This window comes from Anopheles maculipalpis, chromosome 2RL (assembly GCF_943734695.1).
Source record: "Anopheles maculipalpis chromosome 2RL, idAnoMacuDA_375_x, whole genome shotgun sequence".
In the NCBI taxonomy this organism is placed as follows: Eukaryota; Metazoa; Arthropoda; class Insecta; order Diptera; family Culicidae; genus Anopheles; species Anopheles maculipalpis.
Genome location: NC_064871.1, coordinates 48,245,537 through 48,264,576, shown reverse-complemented (window position 1 = coordinate 48,264,576; position 19,040 = coordinate 48,245,537). Strand labels below are relative to the sequence as shown.

Genomic DNA, 19,040 nt, shown 5'->3' with positions numbered 1-19,040 from the left:
TTCACAGATGATGCTAAAATAAACCCGGGTTCAGAATGTTCGGCAATTTCAACAATTTCATAGTTGATCCTGATATCTGTACAATCCAGTGCGCTGCCTGTTTGTTCTATCACGTCGCAATATGCTGGCTTTCATAATCATAAATCATGCTCGCTCTTGAAACAAGATACATGGTCACCGATATCTCATGGTGACATCCATCACATAAACGCACCCAGTAAAGTGCTCGGATCCATCCGAGAACCAATAATGCCAATAACACGCACACACACACACGCCATTCCGGATACCGGTACATCAGTGAAGCGTTAAGAGGACCTTTGCTACCAACAATCAGCTTGCCCTTAGCACCAGAAAGCACCAACAAAAGCATCGAGCAAACGCAGCAACATCAACATCAAAACATTGGAGAACTAACATGCTTTCAAGCGCAGGAAGGGTTTGGAACATTTGGCGTCGAACGAAACACCGTACTGGGTAGCAATAAAGTAAGCCCCAACGAAAAGGATACCTTTTCCGCACGTCAAAAGTCGGCCAATTTTAATGCTCAAAAAAAAAAGAAGAGGAAAAATCACACAACAAATCAATCCTCTTGTACAGGGAGAAAATGCACAAAAGGGCCTTAGAGAAAGACGAACGTTGACTGTAGAATTCACGCAAGGAATGTAATTTATTTCCCCCTTCCCAGCTTCGCAACGGATAACTAAGTTCCAGCGATTCTCGGGCACTGATAAGAAGCTGTACAGCATAAAGCAGGAAAACACTTCATTCTGGTTACCTATCGGAGCGGAAGTTTCATCGCAAACCTACCGTATCGCGACGTGCGTTGTGTTCCGTTTTCCGCTACACGCAGCTTTTTTTATGAACTACCTAGACTTTACCAAGGGTTCTCTGCTGGTCCGGATGGTCCGGTTCGCTAGAGAGATAGCTAAACTTTTGCAGCCGAACAAACAGACCTTCTTTGCCGTGTAGCAGGTGTTGGCCCAAAGGTAATTTCAAACTTTACGACACGTCCGCAGACGTTGTAGCCGGGGAGTCGTGAAGTAACGCAATGCCCAATACATCATCTATCGCATTGAATAAGGCAACTCCTAATTGAACTCGGTTCTTCACGCAGCGTAGATGAACGAGGGCTACAAATGTATATGATTTTCCATGAAGTACTATAGTATACTACTGCTTCCTACACACAGTGACGCCGCATGCTAGTCGACAGTACTGTCGAGAGAATGTTCCGGGCCTGTTTCAATCACTGGCAACGGTAAACAGCGTGAATAAAACGCAAACAGATGCTTCAAGAGACGAGCCAGTGAATTCGCCCAAATGGAAACGAAGTTGGTCCAACCACACATCAGCAATCGGTCCAATTATCGGTCCGGTTCGTAGTAGCAGTAGTCCATCCGCATTTCTACAAGGAAAATGTTCGAAGGCGAAATAATCCTTTTGGTTCCATTTTTCCACCATTTTGTCGATTCTTTTGTTCCCCCTAACAAGTGGGCCACATTGCGGTGCGATTCAATTTGACTATGCACAACATCGCAAACGAGTTCGAACGAAATGGAACCCTTGAAAAATTGGCCTTACCACGAACGAGCCATCTTTCCCCGGGAGCGAGACGAGTAATACCTCAATTTCAATACAAAATGATGGCGGGAGAAAACTGGTGGTTCTGATTTGATTCTTTGTTTGTGTCACAACAAATGGTCGTACGATTTGTTTTCGGGCTAGCCAACATGCACGCACTGTGCTATGGTGGTCTTCTTTCCGGGAAATGTTTTTGTTGCGGCACATTAGCAGAAATCATTTCATCTGGATGGGCTAGCAAATTGCTGGGCGTGGTGATGTTTCTTACTAATACCCCGAAAGGACTATTAGTGCTGGTAAGACCGTGTCCGTCTTCTGATGTACTTTGAAGTTCCGTTGACAAGTATTCAAATTTCGCGACGGCATTCCAGCTAACCTGATTGTTTCCGAGAATGTCTTCACTTGCCTGTTTGAGCGATGCGGTGAATTTAATTTGACATTCCAAAACGATTCAACACCTCCACCCCCAAAACTAGCATCCCTCAACCCCTTGCGGATGGTTTCGATAACCATTACGGACGATAAAACTGCCAACAAAGACCGAACCGACATTCGTATGCATGTCACAACCTGTCGGTCCACATAATTTTCTAACAATTGTCTGTACGTCTCAGAGGCTGGAATGGTGCTGAGTGACAAGCGTGCAGGGAACGAAATTTTTGGAATCCTTTCCTTTTTTTTTTGCTGTGACCATCGATGCCATATATCCTTTTCTAGTGTCAACGTCACGCATGTAAATGCTCTTTGACTGTTGCCGAGTGAATTTGAATATTACACATGTCTCCTTGAAGTTGTGTGATACATTCTGATCCCTTGCATTCCGTTCTTTCTTTATTTTCAGGCCGGCTGTACCTTTGCGCAGCTGTTTGGAGACAGCCAGAATGCACTCGCACCGGTAGGCAATAACCGAAACGTGCTTCGTCAAGGTGATGGAACCGGCAGCCACGATCACACCCACATCGAGACGATCGATGTAAAATGTGATCAACGTAACGGTATGCTCGTCACAGTGCAATTCGAGGACGATTTCCGTGGTGTTATCTACAGCCAGGGCTATCACAATGATCCCAAGTGCCGGTATGTACAGGCGAACCAGGGTGGAAAGCAGTTTACCTTCACCGTACCGTACGACCGGTGCGGCAGTAAGCCGTCCTGTGCCGTGTGCGCCTCGGTCGATAATGTGCTCGTCATACAGACGGACGAGGAAGTACAGGAGGCCTGGGATACTGCCCGACGTATCTCCTGTAGCCAGAGTGAGCAGCAACAGAACACGATCATATTCAAGCCGTTTGTGGTTGATCAGCTGGAGGTGGTTAATGTGCCTACCTCAACTGGCGGTGTCGAGTGTTGGATGGACATCCAGCGTGGTACTTATCCGAGCATTTCGCCCATTCCGAGCATCATCAAAATCGGAGAGGCGCTCAGTGTGCTGGTGTACTTGCGCGATCCAAAAGGCGAATATGACGTGTCGGTGAAGGATTGTTATGCATTTGATAGCCCTGATTACGATGCATCAACAACCGCTCGCCTTCAGCTGTCGGACAAGAATGGTTGCTCACGCAAGAAAAAACTATTCGGGCTGTGGCAAAAGACGACACAGACGGGCAGCTCAGGCGCTACATTGGTCGTGCACAACAGCATCAAAGCATTCAAGTTCCCCGATCGCATGCAGGTGTTCCTTAAGTGTGACATCGAGATCTGTCGCGGAGGCTGTGGACCGCAGGTATGCGCGGAGGAGAATCTTATCAGCACAGTCGAGACATCTACCAGACGTCCATCGCCGACGCGCGGGCGTCCTACTCCTACGACATCGCTTGCTCCGGCTGTTCCAACACGTGGCCGTCGACCACCGGTAACGCCGGCACCAGCTCAACCGGAATATACGGTCCCGGTAACACAACCTCCCAGAAGAGGTACACGACCACCGCGTCCGGTAGAAACAACTCCAGCGACAGCTCCACCACGGCGCACACGTCCACCTAACACACGGGCCCCTACAGTGGTGTCAACGACACAGTTTACTTGTCTGCCTGGTTCAACAGATGATCGTTGTAATGATGTGATCGTCACTCAGCGTCCAGACTGTTCTCGCGGATCTCGCGATCCACGTTGTCGGTCTCGTGGTACACGACCGACACCAACCACCACCGAAACGACGCCTGCCCCGCTCCGATGTTTCCCCGGCTCAACGGATCCTCGCTGCCCGACCACATTCCGTCCATCAGTACGCCCAACAAGGCCACTTCCTTCGCCGACAACGCCACGCTTCTCTACCACTACCGAAGAAGAAGATGACAGTGTACCAAACTGCCTGCTACGATCCAATGACCCGCGCTGTGAAGAAGTATCAATCTTCTTGCCGGTTATTCCACGAGAGCAGGTTACTACGAAATCACCGGTAGTACCCACTGTACCATCAGTAACGCCCAGTACAGCTTTGAACTGTTTCCCGGGATCGAACGATCCACGTTGTAGAACGCCTGTGCTTCGCTGTCCACCGGGAACGACCGACCCTCGTTGTCCAGGATTCGTTCGCCCACAAGAGCCGAAAGAAACTGCTACATACTTACCGCCAGTGGATAAACCTAACTGTTATCCAGGATCAAGTGATCCTCGTTGTCCGACAACCGTGCGTCCGACACCTACCACTCAACCGCCGTTGCGTTGTTACCCCGGATCAACTGATCCTCGGTGTCCTCAAACAACTCCTCGACCAGTGCCAACAACTACAGCAGCTCCACGATGCTATCCGGGATCCAATGATCCTCGATGCCCAACTACTCCACAACCAACGACAACTACTCAGCCACCTCTACGCTGCTTCCCGGGATCGACCGATCCTCGGTGTCCGCAAACCACTCCCCGACCAGTACCAACAACCACACCTGCACCAGTTTGCTATCCAGGTTCGACAGATCCCCGTTGCCCAAAACCACCACCAACGACCCAACCTCCTCTACGGTGCTATCCAGGATCAACTGATCTGCGTTGTCCACAAACAACAACTCGCCCTGTGCCCACAACCACACCAGCTCCTGTTTGCTACCCAGGATCAACCGATCCTCGTTGCCCACAAACTACTCCTCGTCCAGTGCCAACAACCACATCAGCGCCGCGATGCTACCCTGGATCCAATGATCCTCGATGCCCAACGACTCCTCGACCAACAGCAACAACCACACCAGCACCACTACGTTGTTACCCAGGATCGACCGATTCACGCTGCCCTCAAACTACGCCTCGCCCAGTGCCTACGACTACACCAGCTTCTGTTTGCTTTCCAGGATCAACCGATCCTCGTTGCCCACAAACTACTCCTCGTCCAGTACCAACAACCACATCAGCGCCGCGATGCTACCCTGGATCCAATGATCCTCGATGTCCAACCACTCCTCGACCAACAGCAACTACACAGCCACCACTCCGTTGCTATCCAGGATCAACCGATCCTCGTTGCCCACAAACTACACCCCGCCCAGTGCCCACTACTACAACAGCACCGGTTTGCTATCCAGGTTCGACAGATCCACGTTGTCCAAAACCAACTACAACGACTCAACCTCCGCTACGCTGCTATCCAGGATCAACCGATCCTCGATGCCCGCAAACTACACCAGTACCAACAACCACACAAGCACCAGTTTGTTATCCGGGTTCAACAGATCCTCGTTGTCCAAAACCACCACCAACGACTCAACCCCCACTGCGGTGCTACCCAGGATCGACAGATTCTCGTTGCCCACAGACAACGCCTCGTCCTGTTTCCACAACAACACCACGTCCTATCCCTACAACGACTCGTGCACCCGTCTGTTATCCTGGATCGACTGATCCTCGGTGTCCTCAAACTACCACGCGGCCTATACCTACGACTACTTCAGCTCCACGTTGTTATCCTGGCTCGACCGATCCTCGCTGTCCCCAGACAACTACACGTGCTAGTTCAAAGTGTTATCCAGGTTAGTACCATCTATGTACACGAAATGGATGACTCATGGCGACGAAATGGACATAAAAACACTATTAATTTTTATATTTGCATTTTAGGTTCGCTTGACCCCCAGTGCTCTGACAAGCAGGATTCGGAAACATATTTGCCTCCAGTGGAAGTACCAAAACCTACTACAACGCAGCGTCCAGCATGTTATCCAGGTTAGCATAGAAGGTTTCTTCATTTATGTGTGAAAAATACTGTATTCATCAATCATCTTTTGATTGTTTTTTAGGATCCACTGATCCTCGGTGTCCTCAAACAACTCCTCGACCAGTGCCAACAACTACACCAGCTCCACGATGCTATCCTGGATCCAATGATCCTCGATGCCCAACTACCCCAAGACCAACGACAACTACTCAGCCACCTCTACGCTGCTTCCCGGGATCGACCGATCCTCGGTGTCCGCAAACCACTCCCCGACCAGTACCAACAATCACACCTGCACCAGTTTGCTATCCCGGTTCGACAGATCCTCGTTGCCCAAAACCACCACAAACGACCCAACCTCCGCTACGGTGCTATCCAGGATCAACCGATCCTCGCTGCCCTCAAACTACTACTCGTCCAGTGCCAACAACCACACCAGCGCCACGATGCTACCCTGGCTCCAATGATCCTCGATGCCCAACAACTCCTCGACCAACACCAACTACACAGCCACCACTCCGTTGCTATCCAGGATCAACCGATCCTCGTTGCCCACAAACTACTCCTCGTCCAGTGCCAACAACTACCGCAGCTCCTCGATGCTATCCTGGATCCAATGATCCTCGATGCCCCACTACTCCAAGACCTACTACGCAGCCACCACTACGTTGTTACCCAGGATCGACAGATCTTCGTTGCCCACAAACTACGCCTCGCCCAGTTCCTACGACTACACCAGCTCCTGTTTGCTATCCAGGATCAACCGATCCTCGCTGCCTTCAAACTACTACTCGTCCAGTGCCAACAACCACACCAGCGCCGCGATGCTACCCTGGATCCAATGATCCTCGATGTCCAACCACTCCTCGACCAACACCAACTACTCAGCAACCACTCCGTTGCTATCCAGGATCAACCGATCCTCGTTGCCCACAAACTACTTCTCGTCCGGTGCCAACAACAACAGCACCTCTACGATGCTATCCGGGATCCAATGATCCTCGATGCCCCACTACTCCTCGACCAACGACAACTACACAGCCACCACTCCGTTGCTATCCGGGATCAACTGATCTTCGTTGCCCACAAACTACTCCTCGTCCAGTGCCAACAACTACCGCAGCTCCTCGATGCTATCCTGGATCCAATGATCCTCGATGCCCCACTACTCCAAGACCTACTACGCAGCCACCACTACGTTGTTTCCCAGGATCGACAGATCTTCGTTGCCCGCAAACTACTCCTCGTCCAGTGCCTACGACTACACCAGCTCCTGTTTGCTATCCAGGATCAACCGATCCTCGTTGCCCACAAACTACTACTCGTCCAGTGCCAACAACCACACCATCGCCGCGATGCTACCCTGGATCCAATGATCCTCGATGCCCAACCACTCCTCGACCAACACCAACTACTCAGCCACCTCTGCGGTGCTACCCAGGATCAACTGATCCTCGCTGTCCGCAAACCACTCCCCGCCCAGTACCAACCACAACACCTGCACCTAGATGCTTCCCTGGATCGACCGATCTACGTTGTCCTCAAACTACTCCGCGCCCGGTTCCAACGACCCGGCAGCCGTGCTATCCTGGTTCACCAGATCCCGCTTGCCCGAGACCATTTGTTCCAACCACACCGTCCGCCTGCTATCCAGGCTCACCCGATCCCAACTGCCCGCAACCTTACCGACCAAGCAGCACTAATCCTCCTGCTACTTATTTGCCACCGTTCCCTGCAGAATCGGGCGTCCGCTCGGCAAGGCATCTTAGTCCCGAAACATTGAATGACATTAACGCGCTGGCTGATTCAACCGACGTTGCCTCGGATGCTGTCAGTACGGTGGTGTCTGAGGTGGAAGGGCGTAATGCTGATTCATCTTCACTGACCGGTGCGGTAAGAACGAAGCGTGATAGCAGTCTACTGAACGATTTGGACGGAGAACCGGCAAAGGAAATCATTTCCATTACGCTCAACATTAAGGGTTACCAGTTCGAGCCGGAGACGTAAGGATTGTTAACTTGCTGCCTGTCTGCATAATACTCATCCGTAGAAACGAAACGGAAGCCAATATAATCAACAACGTCAGCCAAAAGACAGTCAACGTTACATTCAAAATTGTTCTTCATCACCACTTTACTGACCGGAAGGGTCTTTGTCTGCGCGCGTTGAGATAGGATGTAGAAATCTTTGTAAATAAATTAAATAAAATTCTCCCCACCGCCCAACGCAATGGGCGGGTATGGCTATAATTATAAATCATTGAGTATTTGTAAAGTTCAATTTGAATTATGGAAAATTGCAATGGAGCATGGTTTATTGCGTCAAAATTTCATTTATCAAACACATTCTGCACTAGCGTTACCTGTTGCTGCTGTAGGAATTGTAGTAACAGTTCGTCGATATCATCATTGCTGCGTGCGACCTGCTGTCGAATGATCTGCTTAAAATCTTCCTTTACACCCTTGTCCGCTCCACGTGTTCCAATACGCCGGGCACCGGTTGCAAGACTTTGCTGGGGCATCGCCAGCTCCAGCTTCACGTCCGGCGAATGAGTCCACAGATGCATAAATTCTTCGATAATTTCCGCCTGGATGACATAGTTCGTAAAGTGTAGATACGCAAACAGACGGCGAGTTTTGATGATTTCGAAAACGATTTCGACCGTGGTTGATTCGTGCGGCCAGTTAAGTTGCGACAGTACTAACAGATTCCCCAACAGTGAGCTGCTACACTCCATGTCGATCAGTTTCGGTTTAAGCAGTACGATAAGCGTTTGCACAAGATAGTGCAGAATCGCGCGTTTGGTCAACGGCATTAGCATTAGTACTCTGGCCGTTTGACCAAGCGCAACGTTCTCCAAATAGTACCCACGAGATGGTGCGTGCGGCAAATGCTTCAGAATCGTTCCCATTTGCTCGAACAGATGGACCGTTGGTGGACCTTGTACGAGCGTGAGCGCAAACTGGCGTACGGATTTTTCCAGTTGTGTCATCGTGGTTCCAGTCGATGCCTGCAGTAGTGTGGCTGTTTCTTCATGCTGTCCAGCGCACACATACAAATCGATCAGGAACTTCTGCACCCAACCCGAAAGTTGCGGTATGCAAAGAATTAGCTGCGCAAAATCGGCTTTCATAACGTCGTTCGAGTGCAGCAGCTGCCAGCAGCTTTGGCAGGCGAGCAGACAATTGGGCGCATCCGGACTAACCGGAGCATTAACCAGAATGTGTGGAATTTCGAGCACACCTTCGTGGGTGCGCCGTTTCACCTCCGGCGTCACTTCTTTCAATGCTTCGACCAGTATTACCTCGGTCTCGGTTATACCGTCTTTCGAGCGGAGTTTCGAATACCCGATGTAGTCTTGCAGTGCCAGTACGAACACAATAGTAGCACAGAACAGTATCTGTTTGCTTTCCGTCGACCGGAACGGATCTAGATTGTAGATGTGAATGATTTTTTGGCAGTATACGTCCTTACTCCAACTTTTCTTGTACAGCACGAACGGTTCCCATTTGAGAATTTTGCCACAAAAGTCCAATATTTCGAAAATTTTCTTCCAACAATCGGCGGACGAGCGTGCTCGGTCCTCGGTATCGTTTAGCATTTGATTCAGATAGTACTCGAAACAGACCGCCATCAATCGATGCACGAGCTTGGGAGCCAGTTCCGGTGCACGATTGTACACCAGCGGTATTGCTTCGTTAAACAGCATTTCCTTGAAGCTTGGCATGGTCACATTCTGTATCAACGTTTCCAGCAAACGGGGCTGAAACATGCGTATAAGAAAATACGAATTAGCTTATGCAATGGAGATTCCATAATCCCGGAGCCCCGCTCATATTACCGCATGCGTAGAAATTGCCTGAGGAAAGCGTTTCAACAATAGCATTATCAATCGACAATGGTCCAGATTGTTGTTAGAGTGGGCCGCCGTCAGGAGCAGTATCTGATGCTGCACCTCGTACGAGATGTATTGGAACATTTTCACGTAAAACTCTTGCTCTGGTGTCGTGCATCCTTCGGGGATGCGTAACGCATTCGTCATAAGCGATATCTCGTTAAGCAAATTGGTCGGCGTTTGATGAGCCCCATGGAAGGTCATTACACTATAAAAAAGGATGCAGTCACAGTGAGATATTAGCGGCATGATTACACATTAGATGAGATAACCCTGTGACTTACATGTAACTAAGACATTTCGCCGCTTCCTCAAAGTTGTTTGCATTCTTTTCGATTTCGTACGCCTCAAACTGTAAATGTGAAATTAAATAAGTTGTAAAAAAAACGAGGAAAAAGCCCCATAAAGCGTTTCACTATCACACTAACCTGCACACCGAAGTCGTTTGGGAATAGCGTTTTGGCCGCTATTATCCACGCCTTCGCTTTGTACGGATCGGTGGATTCTTTTGCACGCGCTATAAGATACTTTTCGTTCGATATCACGTCCATTTTTTGTACGGTGGTGTTAAGTGGGGTGAGGGGGGGGGGGGGAGGGAGGACAAAACCAGCACTCGCAATCAAACAGTGTCCGGGACGCGAAACGTGCTTCAAAACGGTGTTCACCGGTTGATAAGCAATTTCTCGTTTTTTTTTTGCCTACAAGCTACCTGGAAAGAGTGGAATTATCAAATCGCTGTAAAGTTTAGACTGTACGTTCGATGGCGTTATCTTTCCACCTTTACTAACCTACGCTGGATCTAGTGTAAGGTTACGCTAAACTACACAAGAAAAACAAGAAAATTTATAAAATTAACGCGAGGAAACAGTTTTATCGTGCTCATGTAAACAATCCACCCCAAACAATAACAACTGCGCTGTCGGAAAGCAGCTGTCAGTTTAGCACGGTGTGATTTTGACATTTGTCGGAGAGGTGTACAGTGCCTGCCGTGTTTGTATTGGCTGATTTGGTTTACCATATAATTAACGAATTTATTTAATATATGTTAGTCTTTTTTTTTGGAAAATAATACTTTTGAAATTGAGACATTCAAAAACAGTTGCAAATGAAGTAACAAATATTGGCCTAATATTTACATTCACCATTCGTAGTAGGACAGCTACTTACGAGCCCTGTAACAAACTGCTATACTTGTGTTGGTGCTATGCACTGTTTCTTGTGTTCCAACCAACTTCCAAACCTCTTTCATTCCACACAGTTTCTTTTTCATTTAAATTTCTTTCGTCTGCGAGTCGAGTCGGGTCGTGTTTTGGCTGTTGCTTCTGCATCCCATGCCATCGGTGTGTTCCGCGCTGTATTTCACGGTAAAGTTATAGTTTCCCTCGCATTGAATCGTTTCCTTACCGATCTGGGTGAAATCAATGGTCGTAAAACGAATTTTGTGTTAAAACTAGCTCCATTTTTTCTAAAAATGATCGATGTGATCTTTCCTCTGAAACGTTTCTGTTGGTCCGTGTTTGTGAGTTGTTGGTGAAAAAAGGGAAAGTGTTGTCGGGATTTTGTGTTGTTTTGTCGTGTTCGCTACAATGCTACATTGTCGGCAAAGATCCTGCATCCAAATAGTGATAGGATCTCGGGGCAAGATCATGTTGGCAATACATTTATTTGTACAACTGTGAACCATCCCAGAAAGCTAGATCAGTTGAAGCGAGCGTAGTGTTATCGCTAGCAGTTGTATCGTAATTTAGTAATAAGCCATCGCGCGTGCATTATTTTTATCACTGTATCACTCCCGTCTGTTGTGCATATTAAAGTGTTTTTATTTATAATTCTTACAACCAGCTCGTCACACTACTCAAAGCAAGATCACGAAAAACAAAATATTTGCCTCCTTCATTACAAGCGCCACATCCGCGATCGTGCTGAAAGTTGTGTCTGGCTACGTGTGCGTGTATGTGTGTCGATCGAAAAGAGGGGGAAGCAGACAGGTTTTTTTTCTTTTAGGGCCTTCGAAGTCTATGTCGAAGGTGATGGTGCCTGAACGGTGGAGCAAAACATAAGCAGAACCGGTTCCAATCCGATCTTCCCTTGGGGACGCTGGGCTAAAGGGTCAGCCATACTTGCCTACCCCGTTTCATCCCGGGGAAGCGTGGATCGGTCCGGGTCTCATAGTCAAAAATGCCCAGTGACCCCACTCGGCAGTAGCAACGGCACAAAAGAAAAGTTCGAACCTGGAGACTGGTGTGTGTCTTCAAGGACCAGCCATCGGTGTAAAACCTCCGGGAGCAGAAGTACTTCACGGCATCTAAATGTGTATGTGTATGTGAGTAGGCGGCGGTAGGTGCACCTTGGAGACAGAACTGGCGCAGCATTAATCATCCGGCAAGGGTGGTGGATGGCTATCGTCTTCCGAATGGCGATCTTGTCGGTGACCAAACAATGGCACATAAAATCTGACGAATTCGCTTACACTGTCCCAGTACGCGTTGGCATGAAATTGCCGCAGGGAAAGCGATTCAACATGAATCCTGCTGCCACAAACATCGAGCCGAATGAAAATGCGGGGAATGCATATAGCCAGTGAAAAATAAGTTTTTTTTATGAAGTGAAACTCTTGGTTCGGTGCATCAATCAAAAGTTTTGTAACGTTTAAAACGTCATCTGCAAATAAGTGCCTATAATTTGTTTATTTTCTCATTTAGGGTTATTTAATGCAAAATATGTTGAAGTACACTTTTGAAATAGTGAGAAAATTCGAACAGTGATTACTAAATCCAATTGAAAGCAATTGGGATTGAAGCCGTAAACGAAAATATTGTGTAAAAAATTGAACTCACTTTTGAGGGTAAGTAAAACTATCTAAAACTATTTCAAACTGCTTTAATTGTGGGACGAATTATACTTTAACATAAAGAAGAGATTCTTAGAAACCTTGAAACTAAGGAGAATCATTTTTTCACATACTAGATTTATTTTAATAAGTATGATTTCCACTGTACCTCGTTTATGTTATCAATACGACACCGAACAACCAGAACTACACTACGACATTATTCTTTGTCCATGGAATTAAGATATTTGTTGCAGAGATGTCTGTTTCTTTGAATGAGAAATAAAACACATGGAACTTGCTGCAACCACGCGTATAAATATCCAATTAATCAAGGCCACCCAACGTCTTAACCCGTGCGTCTACCCGTTTGGCTATAATCAATAAACGCAAATAGCGATAGCAAATTGTACAGAAAATAAATCCAATTGCATATTTGCTTTTGAGAGACGATCGTTCCACGTTCTTTCGCCATGATGGTGTGCTTGAAGACTTCCTTCTTGTCTTTTTCTTTTTAATTGCACTTTTGCACTTCTGCTACTCATTCTCTCCTATTGAGAAGTCAAGCATAACGTACGGGTAATGTCTGCAGGAACTCCCATAGGCATTACTTCCGGTGGACAACGGAATAGAACAGGCAGCGCATATATATTAAGCACGGCCTCGCAGGCTGTTGGCACTGGCGTTGATGCGTTGTTTCAGCTGACGCATTTGATCCCTTTTTGGAAGTGTTTGCATCCAACATCAATTCCCGATTTGATGGAGGAGAAAATAAGATAGCCGAAATTCGGTCCCAATAAGTGTGATTTGAATCATCACACTACCAATCATGATGATGGGAAAACATTGTAATTCCACAAATGCATAAAATCTTGCCAGGCTTCATCTTGAACTTCTTTATGAGTTTTTAAAAAATTAAAAAAAAAAAAAAAGATGTATTTACCCCTCGCACCACATCAGCTTCGTACGGTTGTGTACTGTTGACGCATTCGTCGACGTGGTTCCATTCCATTTCATTTAAATGTGTACACTGCCTCGCACATGAAGAAAGTTCCCAAGAAATACATTAATATACACGTGCATTAACATTTTTCACCCGTCTTCGGGTGTGCAGTTGATGCAGTTGCAGAAGGTGCACCAGCAGGTACCACCTTAATTTCCCAGTGAGAGGGTATTGTTTTCGTACCGCCGATGTCGCTGATGTTCCGTAACAGCGGACAAACAAATGCGGCTTGTTTCGTGATGCTGGCTCACGGTCAAACAACGGGTTGAAGCAAAACAAGCGTCATAAACAACTCCGTGCCTGTGCAGCAACGGAACCGCAATGACGAACAAAGCACTAAAGCGATGACAGCCAGTCAGACACGGCACGTCACAAGAAATAGAGATTTTGTAGTAGAAGTTGTCGAGGGAGTGGAAAATAATGGAGAAAATTTAAATATCCAGCCATTCGACATTCATGTCGATTATGTGCGTTTTGTTAAAGCTTTCTTTTGTGTAATGTGATGAGATAATTGAGAAAAATTGATTTATGTTTTTGAAGTTGAAGTGGCAGAGCTCCAGCTTATGTTTCGTACTTCGGCGCAAGCTGTAAACATTCTCGGGATCGCTGCGCTGTAACAGTACATCAAATTTATCGAAGTTGAAGAATCTCCCTAAAGCTAACACTGCTTACTCACAAGCTCCTCACCAAGATACGGATCGCTAAAAACCCAAGGCCTTCTACCGCATTATCTCCCCTAGAACGCGTCGTAAGGTTCCCGTTTCTTTGGCCAAATGCTTTCATGCGGCAAATGAAATGCAGCAGCAGAATTATCTGCACGATCATAGAAATCTAACCCGGCGCAAAAGCTTCACCTTCGATCGCTAAAACACTGAACTGCCCCACTCTAACCAACAAACCTAAAAGGGGTAGCGACTGTAGTGTGAGTCGTCGTACCTAGCGGTTCCAGGCAAAAGTTCAACAGCATTAAACTGAAATGAGTAAACCGAACGAAACGTTTGCCTCTTCCATTCTGCGGTACCTTCTAGCGCTGGCGGACACACACTCGTTAGATCCTTCCTTGGTCTAAGAAAGTAATAAAAATAGCCAGTTTTACAGTGACCTGCAATTATTGACGGTTTTCATTGGTAAACCCGGTGTACCCTGCTTCATTTGGGAGACTATTGCGCGCTCTTGACTTCCTCCAGCTCCAGGAATGGCACGTATTACTGATGCGGAGGGACAAGCGTACACCGGTAAGCGCTGTACAAATAATCGACCATCGAAAATACCATCCAGCCATTTTATTCGCGGCACGATTATTACGAGATAATGTGAGCAATGCGTAATCACACACTCCCATTTGTTTTTTCCACTCTCTGGTCTTCTGGGCTGAATAGTTCTTAACGGTGTGTCCGTTATTCGGCATGTGATGATCGTCGAGCGTTTAGAACACAATCGATGTGTGATCAGTAGTTTTTGCTGTTTTTCTTACATTTTTTTTTCGTTTAGGTAAAGAACCATAAATGTGTTTAAAATCTAACTACAGAGGACGAATTTTGGAAGTACCGTTTTGTGGTCTAAATGTAGTCCCTTCCACGTCGAATCTTTCAAACCTTCGTTCTGCAGTCTGACATATTGCATCGTATTAGAGTTGCTCTGATGTTAAATTACGTTACGAAGATGAGATCAAGGTTTTAAACACGTAAGATTTGAGGCCTGAAATGGTCCTCTGTGCTAACGATCGTTTGTAGATTGATTGCTTGGGTATATTTTCTTCCAAATTGGTATGAACGCCAGCACTTCCTAATGGCGCGCGTCGAGATGTGGTGGTGCAGGAAATGTATCAAAGTCAGAGTACTGGATTACTGTAATGGTCTCAAAAGCTAAAATTTAAATAGTAACTAGTTTTAGTTTACCATTGCTTCGCCAAACAGATCACCTCTACGCTCGAAACTTCAAACTAATCTTCTCACTAATCCACGTACACTGATGTAGGATTAACAGCGGCACAAGGAAATTCCCAGATCACAGAATAGTGTTGTCTTTCCCTAGATGGAAAAGACGGAAGTCGTACGCCTTCAAGGGTCAGAATTGTGGGCAATAGAGTCCTCACCTCAACTCGACAAGTCATCCAAAGTATGTTTGATCTCGCAATGATTGGTAGCGATCACTTCACATAATACGATCATTTCCAGTTGTCGTACGGTTGTCACACTCCTGGAAGAAGACATATGCGACACATACGCCCGGCCATATCTTACGACATTCCCTCCCCGCAGCTTCTGGATAGCGTGAACTAGCTACCAAGATATAGTTGTTCTGTTTTGCAGATGATAAATACATAACCACAATATGAATGGTTTCCGCTGTGGAGAAAGAAAGAGAGCGAGAAAGGCGCCCCAAGGGAAAACATTGAGGAAGACAGAAAAAAATGTGGCAAATTTGGAATAAAAATTTGTCACACATCTGCAAAGTAAATAATTTGCGTTCTATGAAACGAGTTCCAAATCAAGCTTGTATAACCTCAACGTATTCTTACGTTCGAAAGGCACTGGTAAAATCCCCAAAACTTTGCATTGGCTACCAGTTACGCAATGCCAATGCGGCATTCCCTTCTGACGTGAAGTGAAAGGGAAAGATCTCCAACAGCTTCGCATGTGCTTAACTGCTTTCACGCGCCACCACCAGTACACCCGGATGGTGTCCCGGTAGCTGGCAGACGGTAAACCCACTAATCAAGTGACGACGCACCAACCAAACACTCTCATCGATCGCACCGATCGCGGTTTGGTTGTTAATTTGAATTTCAGTAACTTGTGCCCGAACCCGTGTGTCTGAAGTGTTTCTTCATCGGATCACGCCTCAAGCCTACACACACACACACTTGCCCGTAGTGTCAACTTCTGCTCGTGTGCGCAGTGTAGCACGCGGAGGAGAACTTGCGTGGGAGAGATAGAATTTCCAAATATAAACACAAACAGCCTCCCTTACTGTCAGTCGGGGAACGAAAATGTGTAGTCTTGTTTCCATATTTGGAGCAGATTCAAGAAAGGAGTTCCATGCTGTCCGTAAATTGATAGTGGCCGGAAAGAGGCTACCGAGCACCAAAAATTGTGAAGCAAATGGAATGAATCTGGCTCTGATATTCCAAAGATTCGAAGTGACCAGGGATCGGCAAGTGTGTTCTGAGACATTTCTGAGCAAATATGTTGTTGATGATTTTGATGCTGTGACATAAAGTTAATTTCAAACAAACACATTTGTAAGTCATCAACTTTTTATTTTAATTTTGTTATTTATCAAGATCTCAAAATCTTGCAAGAAATGTATTCCCACAAATGGAGTTCGAAGAAAAATGGCAATTAAAATTAATTTAGATGTATAGTAGGTTGCCGCTACTCTTAAGGTTTAATATAAAAGTTGCCAGTTTTTTTTAAAGATTGCTGTGCTTAACTAATTTTCTCAATTAATACATTAATACATTTCAATTGAATTACATTTTTTAAATAAAGAATATAGTGGGGCGGGGCTCGGTGGTATAGACGACATACTACTGTGACCGAAAAATAAAGTAACTGCGTTTTTTTTTCTTAAATATTTTTTTTATAAGGCCAAATGAAGCTCATCACCTTCGAAGTAATCCCCTTCCGATGTAATTCATTTGGTGGAAAAGTCCACCCCTTCTCCCACTCCTCGAAACTGGTGGAAAACGCGGATGTTGGGATGTCCTTTAGTTCCGCCGTCGCTACGGACTGCTATCTCCTCGATAGTGTCAAAACGGTCTCCCCGACGGAGCGGCCGTTTTAGCTTGTTGAACAGCCAGAAGATGGCTGGTGCCAAATCTGGCGAATACGGCGGTTACGGAACAATCTGAGTGCTAGTTGTTGCGATAAACTCCCTCAAAATGATGGCCGTATGGGAGGGCGCATGATCGTGGTGCAAATACCAGTTGTTGTTTTTCCACAAATACGGCTTTGGAAATCCCAACACTTTCCGAAAGGTCTCGACGTTACGTCGTCGGTCGAAGAGGATGGTCCCCCAGGACAGTCCTCGTCTTCGACCTTCTCACGGCCATTCTTGATTTCACTGTACCATTCGTACACATTTTTCTTCGACATAAATTCTTAATCGAATGCTTTTTGTAACATCCGCATTTGTTTCCGCAGCGTTTATTTCATTGCGCAAACAAAATTTGATACATGCGCGCTGTTCCACAAACTTGGACATGGTCAATATGGACAAAAACACTTCGCGCAGCTCCGAAAACAAATAGTCACTCCTACCCGGGTTGATGTTGTGGGTTGAAACGTGGCAGAACTGTCAAAAATATTCATATTGACAAAGAAAAAATAAAAACAAGGACCTTCTTTTGGCGCGCGAAAATTGACATCGAATATCACCTTACTTTCCGGAAATAGTAGTGCCGGTCTTTAAGCTCTGGAGGTTTGACTATCCAATTTCGTGATACCAGCAAGTCTAGTAAGCCATTTGATAGCCGGCGTGAGCTTACGGTCGTTAGGCCTAGAAGAAGAATATAGTGGAACAAATTCACAAATTGTTTGAAGTTCCCTGGTTTTGGAGAAATAGTTCTATCTCGAAATTCTATTCCCACCCGTGGAGAATTATCTGTTCTTTTTCTTTGATGCTCTAACATCGTTTGAGCAGTATGCTCCAATACACCTAACAGAGTTTTTTTTACACTTAAAAATAAATAAATAAATAAGCTGCTGTGAACCTGTTTAAAAGCGTGGGCAATCTCTTTTCCTAATGGAGTTACTAATTGAAGTCTGGTAAACTAGCACCGTGTGGTGTGGTAGTATTTTGTTCCAACAATATTGTCGATCCATTTTGTACAGAATTTGTCTAACTTATGTGTGATCATGGTGTGTGAAGTTCAAATCTTTAAAAAAATTGTATATCTATGCTTTGGATCTTAAATCATCCTAACATAGATTACCGTGGCATGGAGATGATGGGTCTGAAAAATGACCCAACAGTGTCCACCGTAGCAACAATGTATACAACACTTACCGCAAACACTTGCAACCTGGGAGAAAGTTGTCTGATAGAAAACATATTCCACCGCGTTAATAAAAAGTGGTTTAAAGCATGGTAGAAATATGGAAGAAAATGTTCCACCTGCACTGCATGATGTGTATGAAGATCAGGTTAAGCAGGTTCATTTGCGCGAATGTGGTTGAACACATGGGCGAGCAAAGCATTTCATTGTCCAGTATCGTCTTTAAGTATCATATAACTCTTGTAAAAAATTGAAACTAATCAACCAGGATATCCAAGAAATGTGACAAATAATCGTTTCTTCCAATTTGTTAATATTTTTGTAAAAGTTTCAATATGATTCAATCATTTTATGTATCGATGATTCACCGAGGAGGATACCCATAATAAATATTCGGCATGAAATCGAGATCGCTCTTAGCAGTAAGCCACTCAGTGTGCTGATCTGTTGATCACTTTGCATTTACGCATATAAAACACATTATCGACTGTGCCAGTGCCCTACCGCCGTCTGTATAAAGGTGTCAATAAGGTACCCCGGTGCGCACTTTTCAGTTCACTTATAAAATATGAAAACCATTGG

At 45.9% G+C, this 19,040-nt stretch overlaps 2 protein-coding genes and 1 long non-coding RNA gene across 3 annotated transcripts; 1 reads left to right on the top strand and 2 right to left on the bottom strand.

Moving 5' to 3' along the window:
- Positions 1-1,841: 1,841 nt before the first annotated feature.
- On the top strand, positions 1,842-5,974 carry LOC126567207 (proteoglycan 4-like; the record flags this gene model as incomplete). The annotated part of the gene is made up of 4 exons (XM_050223437.1): positions 1,842-1,880; positions 2,426-4,490; positions 4,869-5,237; positions 5,811-5,974. Coding segments are annotated over exons 1-4 (2,637 nt in total), but the record flags the coding sequence as incomplete, so codon positions are not given.
- A 123-nt stretch (positions 5,975-6,097) lies between these two features.
- LOC126559894 (uncharacterized) lies at positions 6,098-7,206 on the bottom strand. The gene is made up of 3 exons (XR_007607048.1): positions 7,137-7,206; positions 6,222-6,377; positions 6,098-6,134 (listed from the first exon to the last, which is right to left on the bottom strand). It is a non-coding gene; the product is annotated as an uncharacterized LOC126559894 (long non-coding RNA).
- Positions 7,207-8,044: 838 nt separating this feature from the next.
- On the bottom strand, positions 8,045-10,174 carry LOC126557411 (integrator complex subunit 10). The gene is made up of 4 exons (XM_050213180.1): positions 10,052-10,174; positions 9,908-9,975; positions 9,570-9,831; positions 8,045-9,491 (listed from the first exon to the last, which is right to left on the bottom strand). The coding sequence occupies exons 1-4, from the start codon at positions 10,172-10,174 to the stop codon at positions 8,058-8,060; spliced, it is 1,887 nt and encodes a 628-aa protein (XP_050069137.1). The 3' UTR covers positions 8,045-8,057.
- Positions 10,175-19,040: the final 8,866 nt, after the last annotated feature.